A 15,292-nucleotide genomic window follows, 5' to 3' on the forward strand; every position below is an offset into this window, starting at 1 on the left:
TATTTTGAAAATTGTCAGACAACACAGAATTGTAAGAAGGGTACCATGAATCCCATACCATCCACCTAGATTGACAGCGTAGCATTTTACCATTTTCGTTTTTATCCTTTTTTAATGGCAAATACTGAAGATCAAATTCTGATCCTACATTATTTAGAGTAACTTTACTCACAAATTCAAAGTTACGGTGGTATTGAAAATATCCAGATAGAAAAGACGAACAGGAAATACAGTGAGATGATAATTGCGGTTGTGTTAGAGGGGTTTTTCCCCCCATATTTTAAAACTTGGATGATGAAAAACGATACATTTTTAAAAACTCAACTTCCAAAACCAAAGTTGAGTTTATAAAATAATTCTTTTTAAGTTTATTTATTTTGAGAGACAGAGTACGAGTGGGGGAGGGGCAGAGAGAGGGGGAATCTCAAGCAGGTCCACTCTCAGCACGGAGCCTGACGTGGGGCTCGAACTCACAAAACTGTAAGATCATGACCTTTGCTGAAATCAAGAGTTGGATGCCCAACCGAGTGAGCCACCCAGGCACCCCAGAGTTTATAAAAATAATTCTTCAAAACAAATTATGTAGGAAGAAACTCAACTGAGAAATGGTTTTCAGTGGAAAAGGTTCACTAGGATTCTGGGAGAAGACTTAAAGTCACATTACTAATTCATTAGAAAAAATGTTTGTATAATGAGATTGTGCAGGATCTCGGTTCCACTGACATACCGTTTGGGGACAGATTTTCATCTGCTGTCCCCATTCTTTCTCACCCATGCCTCTGTAAGAAAATCTGACCTAAGATGTCTATGAAATATTTCTAACCCCTGAGATATGCACAGACAATTAATTACGCAATTTTGTCCCCAAGCAAGGAAAATGGTAGAAGGGTTTACACCTACTCCACATTTTTTTGCATCCATTTCTCCAGTTGTTTGGTGATACGTTGGTGCTTCCATTCCGTCATGTTGGCGACAATCACGCCGGGATTGAAAGAGCACGTGCTGGGGCTTATGCCGAGGTCTTTTATGGTCTTCTTCCTATAGTCCAGATAGCCCATGTACGTATTCTGTAAAGGAACAGGATATGCCTTTGACCAACACATCTTTTGTTTCTGGAAAACGGTCATTTTCTTGAAACCACCGGGCAGCGTTTCTGGATTTCCTCCTGTGTCGCAAGCCATTTCCTAATGTCCTTTGCTGTTTTTCGTGTTTCCTCAACCTCGAAAGGCTGAGTGCCCCCTAGTCTCCTTGCCTGCACCTGTTCCTGTCTCTACTACGAGCTCCCCAGACAGCCTCATCTGGTCTCGTGGCCCAAAATACTATCTGTGCAGCCAGCCTTGACCTCTCCTCTGGATTCCCAAAGCCTGCTACATCCGTTGGCAGATACTGCGTCTCCTTCTGGATGCTTAACAAGGCAGCTCTACTTACATCCAAAAACTGATCCTGATCCTGGCCGGAACTCGCCTCCCCACAACCCGCCTACCTCAGTTACCGGCAACACTATTCTTCCAGTTACTTGGGCAAAAAACCCAGGGTCATTACGTCCTCCGTGGCTCCTTCACACTCACTTTGCATCCAAATCTGTCAGCAAGTCCCGTTTGTCTCCTCTTCCAAAATATATCCATAAGCCAACCACTGCCTATGCCGCAGCCTTCCCGGTCTGGGCCGTAATCCCCACTCACAGGACGTCCGCGAGCCCCTCCTACACTGCTCCTGCTTCCACCCTTTTCAACTTCACTCTGTCTCTATGTTATTCATCTGCTCAAAGCCTCTCCAGTGGCTTTCCGCCTCAGTAAAAGCCAGAATTCCTAAGATGTGTTGCCGTGCCCTAGGCCATCTGCCCCCAGCGCCATGACCTTTCTAGCCTATTCTCACGGTTCCCTCTGCCACCCTGACCTCCTTGCTCCTGCAATAAAAGAAAGACGCACTCCTGCTTCAGGACCTTTGCACTTGCTGTTACCTCTTCTTGGAATGCTTTCCCCCTAAATATCTGCTGAGCTAATCCCCTCACTTCTTTTACGTGCAGGCTCAGCGACACCATGTCAGGGGAGCCTTCCCTGATCACCCAATTTAAAATACAACCCAACCTGCATCCTGATCCTCTGTTAAATATTTTGTTTACTGTCTTTTCCCACTAACACGTAAACTTCACAAAGGCAGGCGTTTCAGTTTTGTTTACTGTACTGCTGGTACCTAAAACAGTGCCGGCACCATGGTAAGCACATGGGTGGTTGTGGCGTGGCTGTGATATGAGGCAGGACGTTACTGTTGCCACCCACACAGGCTGTCACAATCCACCTCAAGCTCAGTGCGATGCCCAAGCGCAACACGGAAATCATGGACACGCTCGAGCAGTTTCCATGTGCCAGCCTCTGTTCTAGGAACTTTGCACACATTACCTCGTTAATCGCACAGTCACTTTACACGTATTAACTAATTTAATTCTCACCATAACTCTACGAGGGAAGTACTGTTATTACCTCTGACAATTGAGGGAGAACAACACGGCCACGCACTTGCCCAGGGCTACAAACCTACTAAGGGGTGGAGTGAACCTGTTGACTAAGGTCCTAGGCCTCACAGTATGTCACACCTCTACTGTCACACGTCTAAAATGATGTCCTGGAACTTTGTTTAAAGAACAGCATTTGATTCTTAATAACACCTTGTATTTTAAAGCCATCCTTTTAGTTTCAGTATTACAGACAGGTTCGACTTCCCTCATTTCCAGCAGGGTAAGTTGCTCTTTACCCTTGAGCAAAATCAGTATTTTCCTCTGTTGAAAGGAAAACACAAAAAAAGCAATGATCAAAACTCTGACAACAGAACCAAAAGTCCAGGGACTGTCTTACAGGAAACCCCATCTCGGACAGGGGTGGTTGCAGCCACTTAGGTAACACCTGTCACTTCTGGAGCATTACTGCAGGCTGGAGCTCTGGCATCGGGTGATTTCATCACAGCTCACAAAAACCAAATGAAACAGGTACCGTTGTTGCCATGTGTCAGACAAGCAGAGAAGGACTTGCAGGGCTAACTTGCCCCAGAGTCGGTACACACGGAGCTGGGGCCGAATGGACAGCCCGGGCCCTGTGCTGCGCTCCAAGGTTAGATGATTGTGCGCTGTGGGGAAGGGAAGGGAAGGGAACAGCAGAGCGAAGCCAGGACCTCCACGCCAGCGAGCCCACCTGCAGCCCCACAAATCTGTTCATGTCCTGAGCGGAGGGCAGATCGCAGTCATCCGAAAAAGCTGCCGCGTGGCCCAGGGCCAAAGTGGTGTCATAGAGTTCCTGGATGTCACCTGAATTCAGAAAACACCAGTGGCTTAAATATTATAGCATTTGGTTTTGAGCTAGATAGAGCCTTAGATTGCCCAACAGTCCCTGATTTTGCTATGGAGGAAAAGTATGTGATCTCAATTTCGAGTGGCCTGGCGATTTACTTAATAACATAGTTTGTCTCAATTCAGAAGGCCACTTGATGATAAGCTCAGATCGGCACTGGCGAAATGTCTTTACTTCCGTTGCCATGTAGAGACCACACCAGTGCTTAGCTTATTTGCATGTGAGAGAGAGAGAGAGAAAGAGAGAGCAACACTTAGACACCAAAACGTAGCTCACTTTTAAGAATGTCACCAGGGATGGGGGAGGGGAAGGAAAAAAAAAAAAAAGAGGTTAGAGTGGGAGAGAGCCAAAGCATAAGAGACTGTTAAAAACTGAGAACAAACTGAGGGTTGATGGGGGGTGGGAGGGAGGGTAGGGTGGGTTATGGGTATTGAGGAGGGCACCTTTTGGGATGAGCACTGGGTGTTGTATGGAAACCAATTTGACAGTAAATTTCATCTAATAAATAAATAAATAAATAAATAAAAAAGAATGTCACCAGGGAGACTTTATTCCTCTACATTTTAGGGATGCAGAGAAAGGAAAGGCTACTGAGCTATTTATTACCGACTTCAACAGTCAGAGAGTGGCTCTCAGTCAACTGGACTGTCCAGGGAAGTGAGTTATCAACCCCCGTTTTTAAAACATCCCCAAATTTATAACAATACTGTTCTCCCATCTTGAATACGCAGTCACAGTCGCTGGGCATCTAGCTACTTGGAAACTGAAGGAGATAGATGGTTATTCTACTCATCGGCTGCTCCTTTTCCGAGTGTTCTTGGCAGTCGGTGTGTATACCTTGTACGATTACGTCATCGTCCAAATAGATGACTTTCTCATGTTGATGGATAAGCAGAGGGAGATAAAAGCGGACAAAGTTCAGCTGTTAAAACAACAGAAAAAAAAGTGATGGTGGGGAAGAGGCATATGGCTCAATGTCTTCTAGTGCTCTTATGGGGGTGGCTTTGACCATGGCCTCAGTTTTGCTCCAGGTGTGGAGCAAAATAAAACAGTCCGTAAAGATGCCTCGCTGCAGCTTCCTAGTTCCAAGTTATCCGGGCCCCGGGCTGCAGCTGATGCTGGCCCATCAGTGCCCTTCTAGACCCAAACCCTCACCTGCTGAGACTGTGACATGACTTGGGTCTCCGTGAGCCACTGTCGTGGGAGTCACGGAGGCTTCCTGGTCAATCTTTTAGGACACAAAGTGCCTGCCCTCCTCTATACTAGTAATTTGATTACCGTCAACTAAATCAGCCTTACACACACACACACACACACACACACACACACATACACACACACACACAGGACACAGGGGCACAGGGGCATCATCCCAACCACGAGCTCAACCTCTTAGCTCCCTGGACCAGAAAAAAGTCAGACAAGCACGAGCTGAGGGTGAGAGTCATATGGTTTCATTAGCCATAACACTATCGAACCCAAAGTTCTAGCTCAGCTCACACTCTGATAATAAATATAAGGAACTGGGGAAAGATAACGTCATTAGAGGGCATAGAATTCAGTACATTTTCAAGGACGGATGTAACAAGCATATGCAGAAAGCAGCTGCATTTTCCGTGAAGCTGCCATCAATACTACTCTTCATGAAAGAGAGTCCCTTTAGTAAGAACTCTTGCAGTAAAATACCTTAAGATTCCCAATTCTAGGGAAGAAAAGTGGTGTCTCCTGAAAATATTACCTTAGTTGGTACTATGAGGTATATCATCTATCACGCTGCTGGTTTTCCTTAGCTGCCGGGATACTTGGGCTAAATTCAACGTCCAATTACAGCACACATAACACGCTGTCGGCTGGGAATACTTTTCCTGGCCTCACTATTTGGCCCCTACCCCCAACCTCTACAGGCCTATTCACACACAGAAATACATCCTACGTTTTCTTATGCTTCGTTTCTGCTTGAATAGCTTCATTTTATTTATGTGAACCACCTTAAATCCTTCCGGAGCAGGTGACTTATAAATTATAAATAAGCAGACCTTGGTGGAGACCTGACACTGCTTCAAAAATATTCTGTCTGCATCCCAGTGGCCAGTGCGCCCCACTGAGCAAGGGTCTCACCGAAGACTGTCCCCAGCACGTGCGCGATTCCTACTCACAGGCTGGAGCAATTCTGGCCTTGATGAGTCCGGTCTGACCTTCCCCTTGAGGACTATCGGGTTGAATTCCACGATTTTAAAGTTTATTTCTCTTAGTTTAGAATGTTCAATCCATTTTCTAAAGAGATGACAACAAACAAACAAAAACAAACAAAAAACACCTCTAGCATATACACCTCCAACCTTTTGCCTCAATTTCCCTATTGCCTCAGAGTTGATCTGTGGCCTCTTTCGAAAGTTACAAATAAAATGTGTATAACCTTAGTAGAGTTTAGTCTATAAAACCTTCTGATTTTTTTTCCCCCATCTGGTCTGGCTTCCGATCTTTCCTCTCTTTTTTCTTTAATTCACGTAACTCTGCAAAGGAAATGAAGCGAAACAGTAATAACCAAATAGCTCCCCAGATCCACATAATCTCCACAGGAAACCGGGAGAACAAAATGTGTCCCTTCTTTCTTACAAAGCATCTGCGGATCCTGGTCCCTGTTTGCCACGGGGTTACCAGATTTTGTCAACTGATGAAGCTGGATCTCCTACCCGCCTTCTTCCTCTGCTATTTCCACTCCAAGGATGATCTGAAGTGATCCTGGCCTCTGTCTCTGTCTCTCCATGTTCCCCACCTTTCCTCGCTTCCCGCCTTCCCCTCCTCCCTCCCCCCGACCCTCTCCCCTCAGGTCTGCTCAGTCGCACACGGTCTGCGACTATCTTTTATCCAATTCATGATACAATTCTTGGCAGAAATCATCTCAAAACAATTGTTAACGACTAAAGCCACACATGGTAACATCTGTTGTTGCTCAAAAGTTGACAAATCAATCCTCGGAACAAAATTTAGATCTGCAAAATTTGAACCATAAAAAGCAGCCATTCACACAATGTTATATGTCAATTATATTTCCAATCCGGAGATGGGGAGAAGTCATGTCAATAAGAAAAAGATAGACAACCCTACTGAAAAACTGGCAAGAGACTTGAACGCGCAAATCTAAGTAGCCAAGAAATGTGTGAAAAAAAGTGCTGGGCGGTAGGGGGACCCTGGGTGGCTAAGTCAGTGAAGCATCTGACTAGGCTCAGGTAATGATCACGCAGTTTGTGGGTTCAAGCCTCCTGTCAGGCTCTGTGCTGACAGCTGAGAGCCTGGAATCTGCTTCAGATTCTGTGTGTCTCTCTCTCTCTGCCCCTCCCCTGCTTGTGCTCTCTCTCTGTCAAAAATAAACGTTTAAAAAAGAACATTTAAAATTTTTTTTAAAAAGTGCTCAATCTCATTTAAAATGAAGGAATCTCAAGTTAAACCATGATGAGATAGCCCTGGACACCTATCAGGATGGCAAAGTTAAAAAGACTGACCACACTGGGGTGGCTGTGTGGCTTGGTTGGTTAACCGTCCAACTCTTTTTTTTTTTTTTTTAATGTTTATTTATTTTTGAGAGAAAGAGAGATAGAATGTGAGCGGGGGAGGGGCAGAGACAGATGGAGACACAGAATCCGAAGCAGGCTCCAGGCTCTGAGCTGTCAGCACAGAGCCCGACGCAGGGCTCGAACTCACAGACCCTGAGATCGTGACCTGAGCTGAAGTCGGACCCTCAACCGACTGAGCCACCCAGGTGCCCCAACTCTTTTTTTTTTAATGCTTATTTATTTTTGAGAGAGCACGAGGCATGGGGCAGGGGCGGGGTGCAGAGAGAGAGGGAGACACAGAACCCAAAGCAGGCTTCAGGCTCTGAGCTGTCCGCACAGAGTCCAGCACAGGGCTCGAACTCACAAGCCGTGAGATCGTAAACTTAGATGAGGTCAGACGCTTAACTGAGCCACCCAGGCACCTCAAGTGTCTGATTCTTGATTTCGGATCAGGTCATGATGTGGCCTGACAGTAGGGAGCCTGCTTGGGAATCTGTGTCTCCCTCTCTCTCTGCCCCTCCCCCGCTCACAATCTCTCTCTTTCTCTCAAAGAAAAGAAATAAACATTAAAAAAAAAAAAAAAAAAAACCTGACCATACCACATTGGGTGGTGGTTGTTACATGGGTATGTTTACTTTGTGATGACTCACTAAACTGCACGCAGAATTTATGCAATTTTCTGTTTTTGTATTATACTTCACTGAAAAGAAAGTTTTGTTTTGTTTTGAATAATTTAAAACGGTCTAGTGGACTCGACAACCAAGAGCTGGGAAACAGTCCCTGCTCAGATGTCATCAAGCCCTAGGGCCGATGCCCTTCTGTTCGAGCACAAACCCTTGCTCAAACCATATGACACAAGCCACCCTTTGGGGCTTGGTTATCTGCTTTTCATACCCATAGATAATTACAGGGCTGTTAACAGCAGGCTAAGTGAACAATCTGCAAAATAAATGAGAAGAAGAGTGAGAAATGAGACAGAAAATCTAGAACGTGTACATAAGCCCTCAAAACCCACAGGAGCCAAAGACCATTTAGATTAGGAGTGAGTGTCAGCCACATCTCAGTATCTCCTAATGGTGCCAAGACCTAAAAATCGCATTGTAAAAGTCATGCATAAATAATATCTTCAGGGGCCTGCCTGGCATGGTCGGAAGAGCATGTGACTCTTGATCTTGGGGTCATGAGTTCAAGCCCCATGTTGGGTGAAGAGGTTACTAAAAATAAATAAACTTAAAAAATAAATACATTCTCCTTCTGAATAATGGAAATAACACTAGAAATACCTTGAACTTCCCGTCATCACTGCTCTCCCTAAGCCATCCATCCTCCCCAGAGACAGTCACTGCTGGCAGATGGAGATCTTTCGGGTCTTTTTCTTTGCAGAAACACATATATGTACATGTACACATTTATGGTTTGGTTTTTTTTTTAAGATTTTGTTTTTAAGTAATCTCTACACCCAACATGGGGCTCAAAATCACAACCCCGAGATCAAGAGTCACGTGCTCTACTGACTGAGCTAGCCCGGTGCCCTTGGTTTTTTGATTCTTAAAAAAAAAAAATTATTTATTTATTTATTTATTTATTTATTTATTTATTTATTACTTTTTGAGACAGAGAGAGAGCATGAGCAGGAGAGGGACAGATAGAGGGGAACAGAAGACCTGAAGTGGGCTCTGTGCTGACAGCAGCCAGCCTGATGCAGGGCTTGAACCCACAAACTGTGAGATCATGACCTGAGCCGAAGTCAGGTGCTCGATCGACTGAGCCACCCAGGCACCCCCAGTTTTTTTATTGTTTTTTTTTTTTTTTTTTTTTACGTTTATTTATTTTTGAGACAGAGAGAGACAGAGCATGAACGGGGAGGGGCCGAGAGAGAGGGAGACACAGAATCGGAAGCAGGCTCCAGGCTCTGAGCCATCAGCCCAGAGCCCGATGCTGGGCTCGAAGTCACGGACCGTGAGATCGTGACCTGAGCTGAAGTCGGACGCTCAACCGACTGAGCCACCCGGGCGCCCCATTTTTATTGTTTAAAGCTACAAGGTGAATGTTCATGGCCCCCTCCCCCCAAATTCATTTGTTGAAACCTAATCCCCAGTGTGATGGCATTTGGAGGTGTGGCCTTCAGAAGGTGATTAGGTCATGAGCGTGGAGCCTTCAGGAATGGGATGAGTGCCCTCATAAAAGAGACCCCAGTGAACGCCTCTAGCCCTCCCACCACGGGGCACACAGCAAAGACGCAGCCCTCCATGAACCAGGAAGCAGGCCCTTCCCAGGCGTGGAATCAGCTGATGCCTAGAGCTTGGGCTTCACAGCCACCAGAACCGTGAGAAATACTTTTCTGTTTTCACAAGCCACCCGGTCTGTGGCATTCTATTACAGCAGCCCGGATGGCTTAAGACATTCATAAAATGGTTCACACTATATGAGACGTAGTGAAACTTTCATCTTCACGTAACAGCATGTCCCGAGGATCTTCTTTGTCAGTATACACACATTGCCTTCTTTTTGCCAATTTACGAAGCGTACATTATTTAAAAAATTTTTCTTAATGTTTATTTATTTTTGACAGGGAGAGAGCACGAGTGGGGGAGGGGCAGAGAGAGAGGGAGACACAGAATCCGAAGCAGGCTCCGGGCTCTGAGCTGTCAGCACAGAGCCCGACTCGGGGCTGGAACTCACAGACTGCGAGATCATGACCTGAGCCGAAGTCGGAAGCTCAACTGACTGAGCCACCCAGGCGCCCCGAAGTATACATTATTTAAACAAGGAATAAGTGTGTCTATTTTCCTGCACTGGATATTGTTGTCCTGTTAATTTTTACCATCTTGATGAGTGAAAAATTATGTCACTGTTGTTTTAATCTGCATTTCCCTATTAGTAACACAGAATACTTTTTCATGTTTGTTGACCATTTGTATTTTTTCTTCCGTGACTTGTCTGTATTGTATGTGCATTTTACTACCTGATGCTTATATGTTTAAAAGTTTTTTGTAAGAATTCTTTATATTCTTTGGATAGTAATCCTTTGTCTGTAATACAAGTTGAAAATGTTTTGTGTAATTTATTGTGTGATTAATTTCACTTACAGTGTTTTTCATCATTAAAAAATTTTTAAATGTTATGCAGCCAAATCCGTCCATTTTTTTCCTTGTGATTTGTGGGCTCACAGAGTCACTTTCCATAGCAAAATTATATAATTATCCTGCTTTTTTATAGTAATTTAAAATTTGATTTTCTGTTTATTTCTTCTAACTCCGTTTCCAACTTACTTTGTAGTGTGTTGTGTGATAGGAAAGAGATCACTTTGCAGTTCAAAAGTTATAATTAGTGATCATTCTGGGTCATATTAAAATGATACTATATTAATATCCTCCCAGGTTAAGAAAGCAGAAACTGTTAATTTTTTGTTTTGTTTTGTTTTTTTCAGAGACAGAGTGCGTGCACACGCACGCGTGTGGGGGAAGGGCGGAGGGGGAGGGAGAGGATCTCAAGCAGGCTCCATGCCCAGTGCTGAGCCCAACAGAGGGCTCCATCTCACAACCATGAGATCATGACCTGAACCAAAATCAGGAGTTGGACACTTAACCGACTGAGACACCCAGGTGCCCCCCATCTTTTTTTTTTTTTTTAATTTTAGAGAGAGAGTGAGGCAGAGGAGAAGGGCAGAAGAAGAGAGAGAGAATCAAAGCAGGCTCCACACTCAATGCAGAGCCCAACACAACCTTGGGATCACGACCTGAGCCCAAATCAAGAGTTGGACACTCAACGGACTGAGCCACCCAGGCACCCCAAGATAAACCATTTTAGAAAGACTTCCGGGGCGCCTGGGTGGCTCAGTTGGTTAAGCATTGGACTCTTGACTTCAGCTCAGATCATGATCTCACGGTTTGTGAGATCGAGTCCCATGTTGGGCTCTGTGCTGACAATGTGGAGCCTGCTTGGGATTTTCTCTTCTCCTCTCTCTCTGCCTCTCTGCTCCTGCTCTCGTGCATGTGCTCTCTCTGGAAACAAATAAATATTTAAAAAATAGAGAGAGATTTACACACAGCCTGCTTAAGGCTTGTAGTTCTTTAGGTCATTAGCCAATTCACTTCAGCAGAGTGATGCAATGCCCAACCAGATTAATGAGGCTTTGCTGGAAACTTCCTTAGCTATACCACACATTCATCAGGTCACCCAGTAAACCTCAGGTCATACCCTCATTAATTCAAATGACATTCATCAAGCCCAAAACAGAAGGAAATGCATTTAAGGAAAGATAAGGAAGATGAAGAGAAAGTTGAAAACTCCAAAGTCTATAGTACACAAATTACCGGATTCGAGACAGAGTGTTCCGGAGTCCAACGACATAGAACAGAATGTTGGCATCGGTGTTGCTGTAGATGCTATTGATGGCAGCCATGGCAGCACCCATTCTCCCTGCAGCAGCACAAATCACCACAGGAATCTCATCCTCCATTTCCTCAGGAGCCTCAGAGTCATCGTCTGGAAACATCACAACCACTGTCTTAGAACATGAAGGAAATTCATAGTAGAACCAGTTCAAATTGTCTTCCACACTCCTGGGGGAAGACGGCATAGTGTGGAAGAGACTGCCAACCATTCTCCAACATCCAGTCTCTTCTTCTTTCAGAAATAGAACATGGGGTGGGGCGGGGGGAAGAAATACAACATTGGCGTTTTCATTTTAGCTGGCATCTAGCCAACCACTAAGAACAGATTTCTGAGACTCCCTAGCAAGTGTGCATGATCAAGTTATGGCCAACGGAAGGTTAGTGCAAGTATGTGTGTGATTACTGGGTTTGCCTTTGAAAGCAACGTGCTACCCTCCCCTTCCCCTGTCCCCATTCCCATTGGCTGGAATGTAGATATGATGACAGAAGTTAGGGCAGCCATCTTGGACCACTAGTTGGAAGCTACCTGTGGAGGACACCAAAACCCGTAACACAGAAGGAACCTTGATCTGGACGACCGTGGAAAGGGCACATCATTGTGTGGAATGACACACATTCTTTCACTTGAGAGAGAAAATGAACTTCTATTTTGCTTCAGTCACTATGATTTTGGAGCTCTTTTACAGAAGCCAGTCGGACATATATACACACATTTGAAAAATATGTGAAGAACTGGAAAGTCTCATTTGATCTGACAGTTCTCAACTCCTTCCTAAATTGGAATGTTTTCCTGCAATGCTGCTGTAAAAGCTAACTGCTTGTGATCTTCCTTCTCCTCTCCGCCCTCTAGTCAAGTCTCTCAAAAGTCCACAGCAAGAGAAAGGTGGTAAATGAAAGAGCATGACTAATGCACAAGATGAATAATTGATTGTTCTTTTGAGCTGCGGCTGTGATGTAAAATACCAGTGTCGTAACATCTTATTTTGGCATTGCAATACAATTTTCCGGTATGAAAGATAATAATAATCAGTATGAAGAGTGGCCACTCTCAGATGCCCTTCTGGTTTTTACTTAAAGCTCTCTTGACAGGTAAGTACCACTCAGATGCGGGGCAGTTCTAGCTGATATTTAATCCAACAAATATATGAACTAACCACCAGGTACTGTGCTTTATGTAGCTTAAGAAACATTGAAGGGCCTCTCCCTTCTCCTACCTCTCTTCCCCAGGCTGGCCACCACATCTGAAATGTCCACCACGAGAATAATTCTGTTTTCACAGTATACTTACTGGCACAAGAGAATGCTCATAATACAACATTAAGGGGGAAAAGAATACAAAATTTCTCTCTAGTATTTGATACACAAAATCACCACAGGAATCTCCTCTGGTGTATGATCCCAATGGGATATACACATACATACATATTTTCAAATGGATCTACATCTGTTTATGGAATTATGAGTGATTTCAATTTCCTTATTTGCATTTCTTATATTTTCAAAATTCTCTAAAGCAACCATGGATACTTTTTTTTTTAATGTTTGTTTATTTTTGAGAGAGAGAGAGCACAAGCAGGGGAGGGGCAGAGAGAGACAGGGAGACACAGATCTGAAGCAGGCTCCAGGCTCTGGGCTGTCAGCACAGAGCCGGCTGCAGGGTTCGAACCCACAAACTATGAGATCATGACCTGAGCTGAAGTCGGACCCTTAACCGACTGAGCCACCCAGATGCCCCAACCATGGTTACTTTTATAAACAAAAAGGAAAATATTTCTTAAGGGATTATTCCTTTTGGACTCAACTGTCATTTTGGGGAGGTTCCCTAATCATGCGGTATGTTGCCTGCAGGCAGTGAAGTGAACTGCCCCAAATGCAAATTTGACTCTATTGCTTCACTGCTCACCATTCTCCAGTGGCTCCTGTACGGTAGAGCCACCTTCCCTTGCCTGGCACACAGGTGCCTCATGATCCAGCCCCTACTCACTTCCTTAGCCTCGACTCCTTCTACTCCAGCGATACCAAAATACTGAACACTGCACCGGGTGGTCCCTTTGCTCAGTGCCTTTGCACATAGTGTTCCAGATGCCCAGAATGCTCTTTCCATCCTTTCCTGCATGGCTAACTTTTACCCATTCATTCCAAATGCAGTGTAGACATCAGAACCTCTGGGAAGACTTTAATAGCTCCTTACACGGCGCTCACTTTGTCCGTGTTTGTGGGTGGACTGACCAGCTGCCTTGCAATTTATGTGGTTGCATACTTTATCTTTCTCTCCTATGAGGGCCGAGACAGTATCTCGTTCATCTCTGTCTATTCATTTGCTGCTAGCACAGTGCCTGGAACATAGTAGATTCTCAACACATTTTGGAGGGAGGGATGAATGGATGGGTGAATTTTTTAAATACCTCTATTTAAACATTTGCCACACTGCACAGAAAGAATCTATTCATGTGTCTGTCTCCTTCACTAGACTGTGAACTCATTATATTTTCCCTGCTGAGTCTGGCACCTAGGAGGCACTTAATAAAAGCTTGCTGGACTGAACTGAACTGATGTGTCGATCGTACAGAACAGGGCCCTGGAGGAATGATTCCCGGACTACTCCTAGGGGCAAAGAGAGAGAGAAGGGCTGAAAAGCTGGGGGCAGAACCAGGCTCTCAGGAAATAGGCAGAATGAGGGAGGAGGAAGGTGTCCCCATGAAAGAGGGCCACCCAAGAGATCAAACAGCAAGTCTGCAGACACGTCACGCTGCCATGCTTCTTAGGAGACTCTGCCGGTCAGAGGAGCTGGGAAGCGAACCTAAGCCAGAAACACCACTCTTTGCCAAGAAGTCTTCCCTGGACAGAGTATGGATGAAAACACACTGGAGAAAGATTGGGAAAGATTTATCCACTGTAAAGTCTACACCAATGTGGCATCCTTGCAGCTTCTCTGGGAATCACCCACTGTGCCAATTGGTACCTATGCCAACTCACCCAAAGGTCTGGCTTTGTGAAGCCACTTGGTGAAACTTCTTGGTGCCCATACGATCTCTAGAAAACATCATGTTGATGGCGGTATGGAATGAAAATGTATTATGTTGCATTAGTCCGTTCCCACAAGCGCTCTTACCAGACCATGCCCATTTCTAGAAAAAGTGAAATGTCTGCTCTCCCCGTGCCAAATCTCTGAATCCCATTTCAAATTAGGATTGGTTTTAGCCAAGCATATAAACTTGCCTCACCTCAAATGGGCCAGGAGTGAATCACCAGCTAATCACACAAAAATTATCAGGAGATTAGACTGAATGTCATTATCAGAATACACAAGGGGCTCCTGGGTGGCTCAGTCTATTAAGCGTCTGACTTCGGCACAGGTCATGATCTCACATCTCGTGAATTTGAGCCCCGCATCCGTCTCTGTGCTGACGGCTCGGAGCCTGGAGCCTGCTTCAGATTTGGTGTCTCCCTCTCTCTCTGCCCCTCCCAAATTCATGTTCTGTCTTTCAAAAATGAATAGATAAACAAAAAAAAATTAACTAAAAAAATTACAATTTTAAAAATAAATGTAAAAGAAAAAAAAGGGGGGGGGTGCAAAGTCAGTCGGTTAAGCCTCCGACTTCGGCTCAGGTCACGATCCCAGGGTTTGTGAGTTTGGGCCCCGTGTCGGGCTCTGTGCTGACAGCTCAGAGCCTGGAGCCTGCTTTGGATTCTGTGTCTCCCTCTCTTTCTCCCCCTCCCCCACTTGTGCTCTGTCTCTCAAAAATAAATAAATGTAAGAAAAAAAAATTAAAAAAAAAAGAACACACAAAATGGCACCATGCCTTTCTTCAGCAAATGATTTCATAGGGTTTCTGGACATTACCTTATAACACCAATTCTTTGAATTACTATTTTTGAAAATATAAAAATTAATATGGAATAGGCAAAGCACCAAGGATTTTTCGGGACAGTGAAACTGCTCTGTATTCCATAATGGTAGGTTAATGTCCTTATACATTTCTCACAACCCAAGGACAAC

The 15,292-nt window shown here is 44.7% G+C and overlaps 1 protein-coding gene across 1 annotated transcript in view; it reads right to left on the reverse strand.

Moving 5' to 3' along the window:
• The window catches only part of GLT8D2 (glycosyltransferase 8 domain containing 2), a 45,257-nt gene that overhangs the window by 4,469 nt on the left and 25,496 nt on the right, over nt 1-15,292 (reverse strand). The window contains exons 4-8 of the mRNA XM_049626200.1: nt 11,212-11,383; nt 5,498-5,615; nt 4,179-4,263; nt 3,186-3,298; nt 901-1,067 (exon numbers count right to left, since the gene is read on the reverse strand). Coding sequence (XP_049482157.1) covers nt 901-1,067; nt 3,186-3,298; nt 4,179-4,263; nt 5,498-5,615; nt 11,212-11,383 — 655 coding nt within the window. The remainder of the gene's footprint in view (nt 1-900; nt 1,068-3,185; nt 3,299-4,178; nt 4,264-5,497; nt 5,616-11,211; nt 11,384-15,292) is intronic.

Source organism: Panthera uncia, chromosome B4 (genome assembly GCF_023721935.1).
Source record: "Panthera uncia isolate 11264 chromosome B4, Puncia_PCG_1.0, whole genome shotgun sequence".
Taxonomy (NCBI): Eukaryota; Metazoa; Chordata; class Mammalia; order Carnivora; family Felidae; genus Panthera; species Panthera uncia.